At 39.3% G+C, this 15,222-nt stretch overlaps 1 protein-coding gene and 1 long non-coding RNA gene across 6 annotated transcripts in view; both read right to left on the bottom strand.

The window, feature by feature from the left end:
- The window catches only part of supt3h (SPT3 homolog, SAGA and STAGA complex component), a 126,596-nt gene that overhangs the window by 13,973 nt on the left and 97,401 nt on the right, over positions 1-15,222 (bottom strand). For all 3 annotated transcript variants that reach the window (XM_082143573.1, XM_082143574.1, XM_082143575.1), the window contains exons 7-11: positions 13,616-13,691; positions 6,828-6,940; positions 6,417-6,527; positions 4,742-4,909; positions 2,841-2,951 (exon numbers count right to left, since the gene is read on the bottom strand). In XM_082143573.1, coding sequence (XP_081999699.1) covers positions 2,841-2,951; positions 4,742-4,909; positions 6,417-6,527; positions 6,828-6,940; positions 13,616-13,691 — 579 coding nt within the window. The remainder of the gene's footprint in view (positions 1-2,840; positions 2,952-4,741; positions 4,910-6,416; positions 6,528-6,827; positions 6,941-13,615; positions 13,692-15,222) is intronic.
- LOC309479523 lies at positions 7,348-8,534 on the bottom strand. 3 transcript variants are annotated; one of them, XR_014199264.1, is made up of 4 exons: positions 8,442-8,525; positions 7,972-8,246; positions 7,590-7,767; positions 7,348-7,487 (listed from the first exon to the last, which is right to left on the bottom strand). It is a non-coding gene; the product is annotated as an uncharacterized lncRNA (long non-coding RNA). The 3 variants fall into 3 exon arrangements; XR_014199263.1 differs by lacking the exon at positions 7,348-7,487 and having other exon boundaries at positions 7,540-7,767; positions 7,972-8,088; positions 8,403-8,534; XR_014199265.1 differs by lacking the exon at positions 7,348-7,487 and having other exon boundaries at positions 7,540-7,767.

Genomic DNA, 15,222 nt, shown 5'->3' with positions numbered 1-15,222 from the left:
CTAGTGACCACCCAGAACCCCTTGCATAGCAACACCTTAGAAACCACACAGCATTGTGCTAAAGAATTACAAAACACAATTGCAACTGCATAGCAACACCATAGCAAATGCACTAAAAAACCCTCAAACCTCCTCAGCAGTGGCATAGAAACAATGTAAAAACCACTCAGAACAGCCTAGCAACCATATAGCAACAAACTAAAAGCCACCCAGAACACATTAGCAACAACATAGAAACACCCTAACAACATGCTAAATAAAAACACTCAAAACACCACAGCATCAGCATAACAATGCTCTAACAACTAGTTAGAACACATAGCAAACGCAAAGCAATGTACTAAAAAAACCACAAAGAATACATTAGCGACCACATAGTAACACCCTAGATACCAATGTGTTCTCAGTTCTCTCGCATGCGTCGTGGCGCTCTCGTGAACTCGCGTGAGAGGCCGACACGGAATTTTTTTTATAGTTGAATAAAGTCGTTATTTTAGGGGTTTTTTTGCACAAAAAGATTCTAGTCGCTTGATAAACTTAAGGTTGAGCCCCTGTAGTCACTTGGACTATTTTAACGATGTCTTTACTAACTTTTCTGGGCCGGCAAAATGAAATTACATAGAGTCCTATGAAGGAGTGAGCCAGCTCTCAGATTTCATCAAAAATATCTTAATTTGTGTTCCGAAGATGAACGAAAGTCTTACGGGGTTGGATCAACATGAGGGTGAGTAATTACTGACAGAATTTTCATTTTTGGGTGAACTAACCCTTTAAGCATCAGAAAAGGATGTTTTCGCCAGGCATCTTCAAAACTGGCAGAAACAAACACAAAAGGAAAAACAATTCCATCTGATGAGCCGATTTTCCACAACAGCAGACTCTGGACTCAAATAAAATTATACTTCTTCTTGGCCGGTGACTTACTGTCCTTGCGGACGGGGGAGGTAATCGCGTTGCCCTGTGCGTGAGTGTAATCTAATGATCTCTGAATGATTCTAGGTCTTGCGTTACCCTCTTAATTCAATTTCAAAGTTAATAATCTCACAATGACTTGATTTTGGTAATTTGAGGCCGATAAAGCCTCCAACAACAGTCACTGGGGCAGACATTTAAATTACATAATGCTACACATCCACGATGGTGAAACTTGAGTGAAAGCGAACCGTTTCCAGATTGGCTATTTCTCTTCGTTTCAAGCTGGGGGAGTGTTGAGAATCTCATATGCATTTGAAGTTAATACGTCGACTTAACGGTTGGCTCATATGTACAGCGCAATCTGGAAAGTGAACGCACCACCAAACGGCCCAATAGATAACCGTACACGTTAATGAGAAATTGCCTCACGTCTGTCAGCGACCACATATACGCTTGACCTTCCAAACAAGGGCTTACTTCTACCTTTGTTTTTTTTTAAAGACCAGAGTGAAAATTGCTTATTGGTGCAATTAATCATGGGTTTAAACTGGCTCCAGTCGCAATAAAACCAAGCCAATTACATGATAACTCCATTCTGACGGCACTCACTCAGTCACTCGCATCCCCCCCCCCCCCCTCTAATTATTCCAGTGCCATTCCCAGTAAGGAGCTGAGATTTACTCATCAAAGGCGAACGCAAGTGGCACTAGAGAACATCTGGAAGTCTTCACTCAGCATCATACCCTGGAAAACCATATAACACCTGTTTTATATATTAAACAATACACTGCGTCCCTGAGCAACTCCCAGTTTCCTACAGTTATACATGTCGGCTTCGTGTTTATGCCATGGAAATGACCCTATCCAGTCACAGTTGTCCTGCGTTGCTTGGTGACACTGAAACTGTAGGACTTTTAAGTTAATTTAGAGATGTAATAAGAAAGTGCTTCGATCACACTTTGGTTTGCAAAGGCCTCTTCAGCAGCAGAGCAATTCTTACTGAATATTTTGCCAAAAAACATGGAAGAGACATGACGGAAATATCCCAGGATGTTGTGCATTTCCATGGAGGTCCTTTGGTAAAACACGAGTTAAATCTGCTGTAAAATGAAATAAAATTGGAATGCCATGCCAGCAGCTGATGGTATTTCCATGCCAAGAGCTGTGTTGTACATTTTCTACCATTTACACATTTGTATGAATACAATACAATAAAACTAAATAAAATAAAATTGAATACAACAAATTAAACGCAAGAGGTTTTGCGTGTTCTTGAAGAATGTTATTGAAAAAATCGTTGTCTACTTGCATTAGAAGCAGAACAGCCCATGATCTAGTGCTTTGCTATTCGTTAACTGTATTACGTCATAATGAAAAGTAACAAATATCAGTATTTAAAACACAAAACAGCCATGCAGAACAGATTTTGCCAGGTCTTCTGGCGGGCTGTTGGCTCGGGAATGATCAAGTAGGCCGTCAGTGGTAAATTGCTCATTACCTGTGAATTGCAGATTGACCACAATAGCAAAAGCCTCCAAATTGGCTGTGAGAAAGCCTCCAAAAGCCATTTCTCAAATGCAGACTAGCACTTAGACTCCCACACTTCTGCGCCTGATGGAAAATTATAACTCGCAGTCGGCGAGCTGCAGAGTCGCATACGTAAGTGCGCGGAATAAGCAGGCATTTCTCAGCTGTAAACAGAACTTACGGAAAACAAAACAAAATTAAATCTCCTTTGTATTTCCAAAAAGGATCGAAATTCCGCTTATTTAATTCTCCAGTAGAATTATGTGACTTTTATGAGGAAAATTACACTAACCACAAATTGCGCTAAACAATTCCAATACTTTAGGGCTTGACCACTTTAAAATGGGGCTGCGCTGCGATTATAAATATAACTCTTTTACGGCTCTGTTATTACGTACTGAGAAGGGGGAGAGCGGGCCAATCTTGTGGCTGTAGCGCCTGATGGCCTCTCTGATGTGGGCTGGTTGGATGGCACTGCTCTGAGCCTCCGCGCCACAGGCCGCCGCGCTCTGCAACGAAGAAGACAGAGAAAATACAGCTCGTATTATTGCTAATTCAAAAACACTGTGGGAGTCCTGCAGTTTAATGCACAAACACAGGACTCGAGGACACGGCACACACACAATCGCACGCTTTTCGGAATCAAAATCGGAGGATGGGCCAGAGCTTTACCTCCCGAGAGATATAAATGCTATGTGTCATTTGATGCTTTATGAACTGTCAGCACTGATATATAGAGGTTTGACAGTAAACGTTAGTGCTGCGTGTGATTGGCTGTAATTGCAGTGTCTCTGAAGTCACTTGGAGGGAAGGGAACAATTTCAACTCGGTATCAAGTCGGATGGAAAAACAACTTCCCTGTTTGGATGTTTGCAATAAAGATCAGAGAAACTGGAGTCAGTAAAACAGGGTGAATAGGAACATATTAAGACTTATTCCTCGCTAATGTTTCTACTGCTTTTGAAGAGGCTGGAATCCATGACAAATATTAGAATAACCTTGGGGATTCTTCTAGTGTAAAATAAACAGTGTTAGGGTGTTTTCTGAGTGGCCCAATGGTGTGGGGTGGGGCAGGATTATCTGTTCGTCTGACCAATGGAAGTCATGGGATTTTTACAATGCAGTCATAGGTTGGACCAGCTTAAATTGGCACGTGAAAGTGAACGAATTTAACATTAATAATAATAATAACAATAATAATAAATAGTGTATGTAACACACACACACACACACACACACACACACACACACACACACACACACACACACACACACACACACACACTCTATACATGTATTTATTAACAATTTATTATTAATGATATTATTAATATTATAAAATGTCAAACGTTTTGGATCTGTAAAATTTTTTATGTTTTTAAAAGAAGTCTCTTCTGCTCACCAAGGCTGCATTTATTTGATAAAAAACAACCAAAAACAAAAACAATAACCCAGTAATATTGTTACATATTATGGCAATTTAAAATGACTGTTTTCTATTTTAATATATTTTAAAATGTAATTTATTCCTCTGATCAAAGCTGAATTTTCAGCATCATTACTCCAGTCTTCAGTGTCACATGATCCTTCAGAAATCATTCTAATATGATGATTTGATGCTCACAAAACATTCATTATTATTATCAATGTTGAAAACAATTGTGTCAATTTTTTCAGGATTCTTTGATGAATAGAAAGTTCAAAAGAACAGCATTTATTTGAAATTGAATATTTTGTAACTTTATAAATGTCTTTACTGTAATTTTTTATCAATTTAATTAATCCTTGATGAATAAAAGTATTAATTTCATCAATACTTGAGCATCAAATCATCATATTAGAATGATTTCTGAAGGATAATGTGACACTGAAGGCTGGCGTAATGATGCTGAAAATTCAGCTTTGATCACAGGAATAAATTACACTTTACTATATATTCACGTAGAAAACAGCCATTTTAAATTGTAATAATATTTCACAATATTACAGTTTTTTTATTTTTTTTATCAATAAATAGTGAGCGGAGACTTCTTTTAAAAACATAAAAATCGTACCAATCCAAAACTTTTGACTGGTAGTGTGTATGTATAATTAAATAAGGGAATAATTAAAAATATAATAATAATGGTTGAGCCACTCGTGTAATGTCCAGCCCAGTTAGACTTTTCAAATTAACAGTCTGCAATTCCATTTAAAAACCACTAGAGGTGCAGTAATCACACTTATCTGTAACATATTGCTAGGAAAATATTAACATAAATAATACTAATATAATATTGATGCTAAAATATTTGTGTACCTTCTTCCTTTTCCTCTGTTTGACCTTACTGCTGCCATCTTGGTTTGGCCCACCGTTGCCCTGGGCCATGGAGTGCATCTTCCCCTGGTGTCCCGCCGTCAGTGGGCCGCTGGGAGTGGACGGAGGGGTGTTTTCTGGAGAGTCCGTTTCCTTTTTGGTGCTTGCAGCCTTAAATTAGACCAGAAAAATCACTTACATGTACTTGAACAAATTCTTGATTATTCTTCTAAGAGTGACGTTAGACGACTGCAACTCATATGAAGATCACAATGTGCTCAACCTTCTCACAACACAACACTCCTTTTAAGCAACACAAAAAGTAACAATGACGTAAAAAGGTCACGGCTACAAAACATTTCAACACAACCCTGAAAAACATTACCTGCAGTCTCAGTCCTATCGCTCAAACCACAGGGTCATTCTGTCACTCTCGCCACATGGGAACACCATCGACCCCCAAGGTTTAAGAGAAAAACAATACTGGAATTCAGGCTTAAAAAATACCATGTGCGCTTCCAGACCCGGAGTGGCCTTGGCCGAGTCCGAAAAAAGAGTGTAAGAGAGACAGATGAGGTTTTTGTGGTTTCAGTGACAGAGAAGTCCATCCATGGAACGGATCCCGCAGCTCAAAACCACCTTGGACAAACTTGGCGGCCCTACTTGGCGAGAGGTCAAACCCACGGAGCGGGACAGTCTTGTTTGGTTTTCTATTCCAATGGACAAGCGCTCGGAGAAAGCTGTTGACACATCCCTACTCATACATTTACGCCAGTAAAGCCACTTAAAGTATTCTATAGACTCACCAAACTGCAACTAATCTGCTAAAACACATTTTAATAGTGGATTACAACATATGAATGCATTGGTGAAGAATATCACTTGCATGCAGCTTAAACCAAATAAAAAACACATTACTGGCACAATAACTGGCCTGAGAAGAACTAGAAAACAATGATTGACTGTCATTCTGTCATCATTTACTGTTACAAACAAAAGATTTTTTGAAAAATGTTCATGGTGGTCTTTACTTTTATTGCACATTTATGGTTCTTTTGCGATTTTAGCAGCTTTACCGCATCCGTTCCAATCAGCTTTCATTGTTTTCTGCTAAACTTCACCTCCACAAAAGAAAGTCATACAGGTTTTGAACGTCATGAGGGTGAGTACATTTTCATTTTTGGAGGGAACTGAATCTTAAACAACAGCTTATAATTTCTTAAAAATCATTCACTAACAACAGTGTTATTTTAATCTTATGTATATACTATTATATTATTTAGAGAAAAACTTATTTTGAATTAGCTTTTATTTTTATAATTTCAGTTTTCTTTTTAATGTTATTTTATATTTTAATAATTTTGTTGTCATTTTTATTAGTTTTTGCTTTTTATATATTAATATTTAGCTTTAATTTATTTTCATATAGTCATTTTAGTATTAAAACGTATTTATTTCAGTTAGTTGCCAAGCCAACATTTCTCATTTTCATTTAGAACGTTTTTTAATTCTCGTTTAAAAAGTGTAGAAGTTTTCTTAAAAATGTTTATCTAATATTTATATCTTATTTTATTTCAGATTTATTTCAATTAACCAAACATATTTTTAATAGATTTAATTTTAGTTAACAATAACAACAGTGACTAACAAAGAGTAAACTATAAATGGTTTTGTTTACCTCAGCCGAGGAGTTGCAGTACTGGATGAAAGTTGCTGATATGGCATGTTGAAACGGATCGCCCGTTTTGGGAGTCATATCTTGTTTAACCAACAGGGCAAGGTCGACAACCTAAAATATAAAACCATATCAGCTTATGAGCAATGTCACTTGATATGAAAAACAAGATGATATTTTTTTTCCCAGGAAACATCATATTAAACAATCAAAGCACTGGAACGCTTCAAAAGAGGTTATTTTCAGGGGTCTAATTTCATGTTGGCTTTCTGGGTTTATTGCATTGGAAACAGAGATGGAGTGAAAGTAAAGTTCCAATTTAGCAAATGTTAGAGTGATTTCCTGAAATGAGACAGTTTTAGTTTATTTGAGATACAATGCGATTTCAGAAAAAACAGTGTGATGGCAGCTCACCTGGGCCACCGTCTCGTAGGCCAGATACGACAGGATCTCCATGGACATGGCGTTGGGCTTCACATCCAGACTGCTGCAGTCCAGCCACTCACGGAATTTCGAGGCCTTTTTAGCTAAACAGAACAAATCATTTGAATCATTTTGAGTGAGAGCTCCTAAAGGGACATGGTGGTAAAAAAAAAAAAAAAAAGACATGGGAGGAAAAATAAGTCAATGCTTTTGCTCGCGAAACCTTTGTGTTCCCCCAAGAAACTTTGCGTTCCCCCTCAAAATCTTTACATTCCCTAAAGAAACTTTGCGTTCCCCTCAAAATCTTTGCATTCCCTCAAGAAACTTTGCGTTCCCCCAAGACACTTTGCGTTCTCCCGAGAAACTTTGCGATTGCTAGCGAAACCTTTGCGTTCCCCCTCAAAATCTTTGCATTCCCTAAAGAAACTTTGCGTTCCCCCTCAAAATCTTTGCATTCCCTAAAGAAACTTTGCGTTCCCCCTCAAAATCTTTGCATTCCCTCAAGAAACTTTGTGTTCCCCCGAGACACTTTGCGTTCCCCCGAGAAACTTTGCGATTACTAGCGAAACCTTTGTGTTCCCCCAAGAAACTTTGCGTTCCCCCTCAAAATCTTTGCATTCCCTAAAGAAACTTTGGGTTCCCCCTCAAAATCTTTGCATTCCCTAAAGAAACTTTGCATTCCCCCTCAAAATCTTTGCATTCCCTCAAGAATCTTTGCATTCCCTCAAGAAACTTTGCGTTCCCCCGAGAAACTTTGCGATTGTTAGCGAAACCTTTGCATTCCTCCCAACTTTGAGTTCGCTCATGAAACATTTGTTCCCCGAGAAACTTTGCGTTCGTTTGCGAAACCTTTGCGTTCCCCCGAGAAACTTTGCGTTTGCACGCGAAACCTTTGCGTTCCCCCGAGAAACTTTGCGATTACTAGCGAAACCTTTGTGTTCCCCCAAGAAACTTTGCGTTCCCCCTGAAAATCTTTGCATTCCCTAAAGAAACTTTGGGTTCCCCCTCAAAATCTTTGCATTCCCTAAAGAAACTTTGCATTCCCCCTCAAAATCTTTGCATTCCCTCAAGAATCTTTGCATTCCCTCAAGAAACTTTGCGTTCCCCCGAGAAACTTTGCGATTGTTAGCGAAACCTTTGCATTCCTCCCAACTTTGAGTTCGCTCATGAAACATTTGTTCCCCGAGAAACTTTGCGTTCGTTTGCGAAACCTTTGCGTTCCCCCGAGAAACTTTGCGTTTGCACGCGAAACCTTTGCATTCCCCCGAAAAACTTTGCGTTCGCTCACAAAACCATTGCATTCCTCCCAACTTGCATTCGCTCATGAAAAATTTGTTTCCCCGAGAAATTTTGCGTTTGCATTTGAAACCTTTGCATTCCCCCGAAAAATTTTGCGTTCGCTCACAAAACCTTTGCATTCCTCCCAACTATGCATTCGCTCATGAAAAATGTGTTTCCCCGAGAAATTTTGCGTTTGCATGCGAAACCTTTGCATTCCCCCGAAAAACTTTGCGTTCGCTCACAAAACATTTGCGTTCCACCCAACTTTGCGTTCGCCCATGAAACCTTTGCGTTTCCCTGAAAATCTTTGTTTGCTCGCAAAACCTTTGCATTCGCTCGCAAAACCTTTGCATTCCCCCGATAAACTTTGTGTTTGCTCGCAAATCCTTTTGAGGTCTTTGCGAGCAAATGCAAAGTTTATCGGGTTTAATGTTTAATGCAAAGTTAAACATTTGCGAGAGAACCCAAAAGCATCAACAAATAATTTTTACTCTCTCTCATATTTTTTTCCTTCACCATGTCACTTTAGGGTAGTGGTTCTCAACAGGGGTGGTACCGCCCCCCAGGGGGCGTTCAGAGAACAACTGCATTGGAAGCAAGATTTTTCAGATGTTCATGTTCACGAGCTTACACAAAAGATCCAGGCAAGACCAGATTAAAAATGTAATTACTTGCAAAATGAATGCCTACAACATTCTAAAATCTGCCCGTTTAATGTGACGTAAGCTATGTATCGTTTCTTTTGCCAGTGATAGACCAGCGCTCAAGCACTGACAAGAATCAGCATTCACATGCTCAAAAATTTGTTTCGCGCTGACAACAATCCGGTAGTGGCTAGAATCCAGCGCTGACTAGAATCACTTCTTCAAACTATCTGGTCCGGCTTTCTCAAGACAACTTAAAGTTTGTCTCGACAAACTTTTTAATACACACAGGAGGAATGGAAAGTTGACAAGCCATTACAAAAGTATTGAGTTAAGAACCACTTACAGTGGGTACGAAAAGTATTCAGACCCCCTTAAATTTTTCACTCTTTGTTATATTGCAGCCATTTGCTAAAATAATTTAAGTTCATTTTTTTTCCTCATTATTGTACACACAGCACCCCATATTGACAGAAAAACACAGAATTGTTGACATTTTTGCACATTTATTAAAAAAGAAAAACTGAAATATCACATGGTCCTAGTGGTGCAACGGATCATCATTGATCCGTGATCCGTTCGGATCAATATCTTCGGTTCGGCACACACGTGATCCGCGGATTGATGTATAAAAAAAAAATTAAAAAAAATTAAAAAAATTGCGCATGTTCAGTCCACACACAGCTTGGTCATTGCAAGCGGAGGAACGGAGGAGCCCGCGTCATTTAAATCCCCTGTATGGGAGCATTTTAGCTTCCCTGTCAAATATAATGATGAAGGAAAGAGGTTAGTGGATAAAACTGTGACGGTGTGTAGGCACTCTGGCACAAGAAAGCCATATTACAGTGGAAACTAGGAATCTGTAGCCCTGCCTTAGCTCTGAACACACGTCTATTTCGCTTCAAATGCTCGCTTTATCATTATACGCGCGCGGCGCGTCCTATTCGCTTTGGACGCGCGAATGGATTCAAACTGTTCAAGCATCGAAGTAGACGCGATAGACGCGAATTTGACGCTCTATTTGCGTTTGGTGTGAACGCAGCAAAATGAACAGGCTGCGATGTCAAGATTGCAATGCTGGTGTGTGTGTGTGTGTTTGTGTGTCAGAGAGAGAGAGAGAGAGAGGTATTTGTTCTCCATTTGAGTGATATGTTTATATCTGGCTAATTGAGCAAAGTGCTTCCATTATATATTTTATTATTAGTAGTGTTAGTTCAAGAATAAAATAAAAATATCGGATTGATATCGGTATCGGCATTCAAATAGCCAAAGCTGCGGCATCGGAAGTGAAAAAGTGGTATCGGGACATCCCTAGTCCTTTAAATACATGCTGAAAGTGCTTGAGCCACGTATCCCGTAGCACACCCACTGTTGATTTTATATATTTTAATTTAATAATTTAAAAGTGTTAATAAAAAAAAGACAAAACTTATGTTTATTTGTCTTTTTTTTTTTTTTTTTTCTGATCCGAAAAATGATCCGATCCGTGACTCTGATCCGAGAAACGATCCGAACCGTGAGTTTTTTGATCCGTTGCACCCCTACATGGTCCTAAGTATTCAGACCCTTTGCTGTGACACTCATATTTAACTCAGGTGCTGTCCATTTCTTCTGATCATCCTTGAGATGGTTCTACACCTTCATTTGAGTCCAGCTGTGTTTGATTGGACTTGATTAGGAAAGCCACACACCTGTCTATATAAGACCTTACAGCTCACAGTGCATGTCAGAGCAAATGAGAATCATGAGGTCAAAGGAACTGCCTGAAGAGCTCAGAGACAGAATTGTGGCAAGGCACAGATCTGGCCAAGGTTACAAAAAAATTTCTGCTGCACTTAAGGTTCCTAAGAGCACAGTGGCCTCCATAATCCTTAAATGGAAGACGTTTGGGACGACCAGAACCCTTCCTAGAGCTGGCCGTCCGGCCAAACTGAGCTATCGGGGGAGAAGAGCCTTGGTGAGAGAGGTAAAGAAGAACCCAAAGATCACTGTGGCTGAGCTCCAGAGATGCAGTCGGGAGATGGGAGAAAGTTGTAGTAAGTCAACCATCACTGCAGCCATCCACCAGTCGGGGCTTTATGGCAGAGTGGCCCGACGGAAGCCTCTCCTCAGTGCAAGACACATGAAAGCACACCTGAAGGACTCCAAGACTTTTTGGCCTTAATTCTAAGCGGTATGTGTGGAGAAAACCAGGCACTGCTCTTCACCTGTCCAATACAGTCTCAACAGTGAAGCATGGTGGTGGCAGCATCATGCTGTGGGGGTGTTTTTCAGCTGCAGGGACAGGACGACTGGTTGCAATCGAGGGAAAGATGAATGCGGCCAAGTACAGGGATATCCTGGACGAAAACCTTCTCCAGAGTGCTCTGGACTTCAGACTGGGCCGAAGGTTCACCTTCCAACAAGACAATGACCCTAAGCACACAGCTAAAATAACGAAGGAGTGGCTTCACAACAACTCCGTGACTGTTCTTGAATGGCCCAGCCAGAGCCCTGACTTAAACCCAATTGAGCATCTCTGGAGAGACCTGAAAATGGCTGTCCACCAACGTTTACCATCCAACCTGACAGAACTGGAGAGGATCTGCAAGGAGGAATGGCAGAGGATACCCAAATCCAGGTGTGAAAAACTTGTTGCATCTTTCCCAAAAAGACTCATGGCTGTATTAGATTAAAAGGGTGCTTCTACTAAATACTGAGCAAAGGGTCTGAATACTTAGGACCATGTGATATTTCAGTTTTTCTTTTTTAATAAATGTGCAAAAATGTCAACAATTCTGTGTTTTTCTGTCAATATGGGGTGCTGTGTGTACAATAATGAGGAAAAACTTAAATGATTTTAGCAAATGGCTGCAATATAACAAACAGTGAAAAATTTAAGGGGGTCTGAATACTTCCGTACCCACTGTATATATTTTCAATAAATCATGTTCCCATTCACTCTGGCGACAGATTTTTAAATTAATTAAACTAAATTCTATTTATAAGGTAAAACTGATTTTTTTTTTTAGGCATTAACTAATGCCAATGCCTAATGCCAAAATGTTGTCTTTGTTCACCAAGTAATTTACTGGTCAGACATTTTTGTTAACTCGCAAGACTGTAAGGAGAAAATGACAATTTGACGGATAATTTAAATATATTCTGTAATCACATTTTGGTAATGTATTAATTCCGCAGTCACATCTGAGCACGAAACGCTGCTTGGATAGTTTCAAGATAGTTAAAAATAATGAATTATACAATAATAATTTAATTGTTCATATGTGTCTTGTCAATTGTTCTCGTCACATCCAATCTACTCGTCTAAGTACCGCAATCGCTTGGACTTCGTCTCTGCAACCCACAGAAAAGAAATTAGTAGAAAAACATCAAGCACAGGGGGTCACACTAATTTTCAAATCAGTTTTGAAAGTTCAAATTAAAAATCATTCTGCTTTTTCCCTGTTAATGTTCTCCGTTGAAAATAATTTATAAGAATGCTTCTTGTTTGCTGACTGGCTGTTCATGGTAAAGCTGCTGTTAATAAAATTTTGAATGTCAAATTTGTAACCGTTGCATTTTTTGGCTGCTCCTCGCTGATTGGCTGCTACATGTATTTGCGATGGGCCACATAATACAATTTTGAATGTCAAATTTGTAACCATTACATTTCGTTAACACTGATAAACACTGATATATAGGATAACTTCTACTTCAGATTACTTTTTTGCTCTGTGGGAAACTATGATAATAATGGGGGTAAGGGACCTGGATAATGGATAGGGGGCACTGGCCCAAAAAAGGTTGAGAACCACTGCTTTAGGGGCTCCGTAAGAACATGACGTACCAAAGTGAGGAAATAACAAGCAGTCTGTCCTAAGAGCAACTATATTTTTAGTACACAATGGTAAGATTTATTATGATTTTTTTCCCAAAATGTGCAGTACAGAACGTGAGATGCTATAACCTACTAAGCAATACACTTGACTTTCCATAAAAAAAAATAAAAAACACTACAAAATCAACGCTTTCTTAATTTGACTCATTATTATTTGATTCAGACTCACAAGACATTTTATCATAAAACTGGATAAAAATGCTAAATGTTTTTACTTGTGAATGAAGAATTCCAATTGCTGAATGAAACATACACACAATGTGACAATCTAGCTTACTCACATATACTAGTTTGAAATGTTCAGCACTGCACATCAAATGCTTTTTCTGCATACTATAACTAAAAACAGCAGACATAATACTGTGTACATTGCACAATTTACATAAGAACAATAAGTAAGTACTTCCAAACATATACTATTAAACCAAAAACCCTTTGTTGTGTTTACTCAGCATCAGTGTTATGCAACAGGGTTATTCATGCACATTTACTGCACTGTTGTCCCAACCTGCAGCTCAATGCCAGTAAGACATCACAGCTACTGGAGCGGCACAAAGCCAGTGAACATGTTATTAGTGCTGAAATGTGGCCTTCAGAAGCCAGTAGTGGTGTTCACAATCCCACAGCTGCATTCTTACAAGCCCTCGGGCGCACAAATGCCAACCGAACAACTCATCGGAGACGATATCTGATGCAGGAGTTCTTCTGAGGAGTGATCTGCATTACATTGATACTACAAACCATACCTGACCAGCTCATGGAGCAACAAAACGGATGTTTTCATGCAGTAAACCCCAGAGAAAATAATTATTGTAGCTCTAACACTATAGCAAGTCACTAGCAACGCCAATGTCATGGGTTCGATCCCCAGGTAATGCATGAACTGATAAAATGTGTCCCTTTAAGTAAGTCACTTTAGAAACGCAAAAAATGAAATGAAAACAATCGTGTACAGTATGTGAACGATTACTCACAGAAACTCAGCTGTCGACTTTCACAGAAATCACTGTATAGACTGGAATCCATGTTTCTTGTCATCTTCTCAATTCTCTGTATAAAAAATTGAAAAGAAGAATATTAACTATTTTCATGTGTCATCATGAAACAAAAGTCAAGAAATACACGCCTGTGCAAAACTCGCTGCCACTTTGCTAAGGTTTTCCTGTCTGTGATATTCTGGTTTCTAGAAAGTTTGGGGTCGGTAAGATTTTTAAAGTGTTTTTGAAAAAAAAGATTTACCAAGGATGCATTTATTTGATTAAAAACACAATAAAAACAGTAATATTGTGAAATATTATTACAATTTAAAATAACTTTTTGTGTGTGTGGATATATCTTAAAGTGTATTTTATTCCTTTGATGCAAATCTGAATTTTCAGCATCATTACTCCAGTCTTCAGTGTCACATGATCCTTCAGAAATCCTTCTAATATGCTGATTTGCTGCTCAAGAAACATTTATTATTATCAATGTTGAAAATATTTGCAAAACATTTTTTCAGGACTATTTAATGAATAGAACGTTTTTTTTGTCACTTTTGATCAATTCATCCTAGCTGAATAAAAGTTAAAATTTCTTTAAAAGATCACCCGTCATAAGTGTTTGAAGGTGAAGTGTTGGGTTAGGGTAAGGGATTTGCTGATAGCAATTTTTTGGATCCCATAATAATCTCTTCAATTAAGATATTGTGGAGCTCCTGTTTGATGTCATGGTTTAAACCACAGTTTTATCAGCTACTCTAAGGATTAAATATCAATGTTATTTTACGCTACACAAGATAAAATGGCATAACATAAGAGAAGGATGGTCTCCGTAAACTTTAAGAGAGCCACGCGCAGTAATGAAGCCTCTTAATAGCAACCCAACAGGTTTCACTTGGATTTACAGCTGAGCGTGTTAAGTTGCAGGTCAGAACCTATAATTAGACATTTCCTCATCCTGGACCAATTTCATACCTTCACATAACAGTCAATTTGAGCTCTCTACCAGGCTGCGTGTCATAAAAAAAGGTTCAAGGTTTATGACCATTTCCCCCCCCTCCTGCCGCAAAGAATCTGTTTTACAGTCTAGAGAGAGACTGGTAAGCGGGAAGCGTCAAGTTGGAGACTGAGGACAGTCTGACATGACGCTCGGGGCTCCGGGGCCCGATGCGAGGCAGCCTGGATTCGTTTTCAGGCCACCCAAACCAACCGGAGTCTTTTTATTTAGTTAGCTGGCAGTCATTGGAAATTCCATCTTTGAAAATACATATTAATGATGCCGAGCGCCTTCTCGTTACACAGCGCTGGAACTGTGATTTCTATTAGTGTCGTTAAGAGCCGAACGGAGGTCTCGTTTTGCAGCTCGGAGGGGGAATTCGCAGCAGCCTCGGTGTCTGGGTCCCGCTCCAAATTGGGCCGCGAGCGATACGAGACTGGAGCCGCTGCACTTTTAAATAACTCTTGTCAACCGGGTCGGCCAGAGACAGGAGAAATGTTTTGACTGTGGCTTATTGACTGAAAAGAGCAGCGGGGGGATTCGATGTTTGAATACTATGTATAGCCGCTGATTAAATCAAAACGTTGACCCACCTGCTAATAGC

The sequence above is a fragment of the Leuciscus leuciscus genome, assembly GCF_965113295.1.
Source record: "Leuciscus leuciscus genome assembly, chromosome: 17".
Lineage (NCBI taxonomy): Eukaryota > Metazoa > Chordata > Actinopteri > Cypriniformes > Leuciscidae > Leuciscus > Leuciscus leuciscus.
Note: the sequence above shows the minus strand (reverse complement) of the source record. Positions and strands in the feature narration are given on the sequence as shown.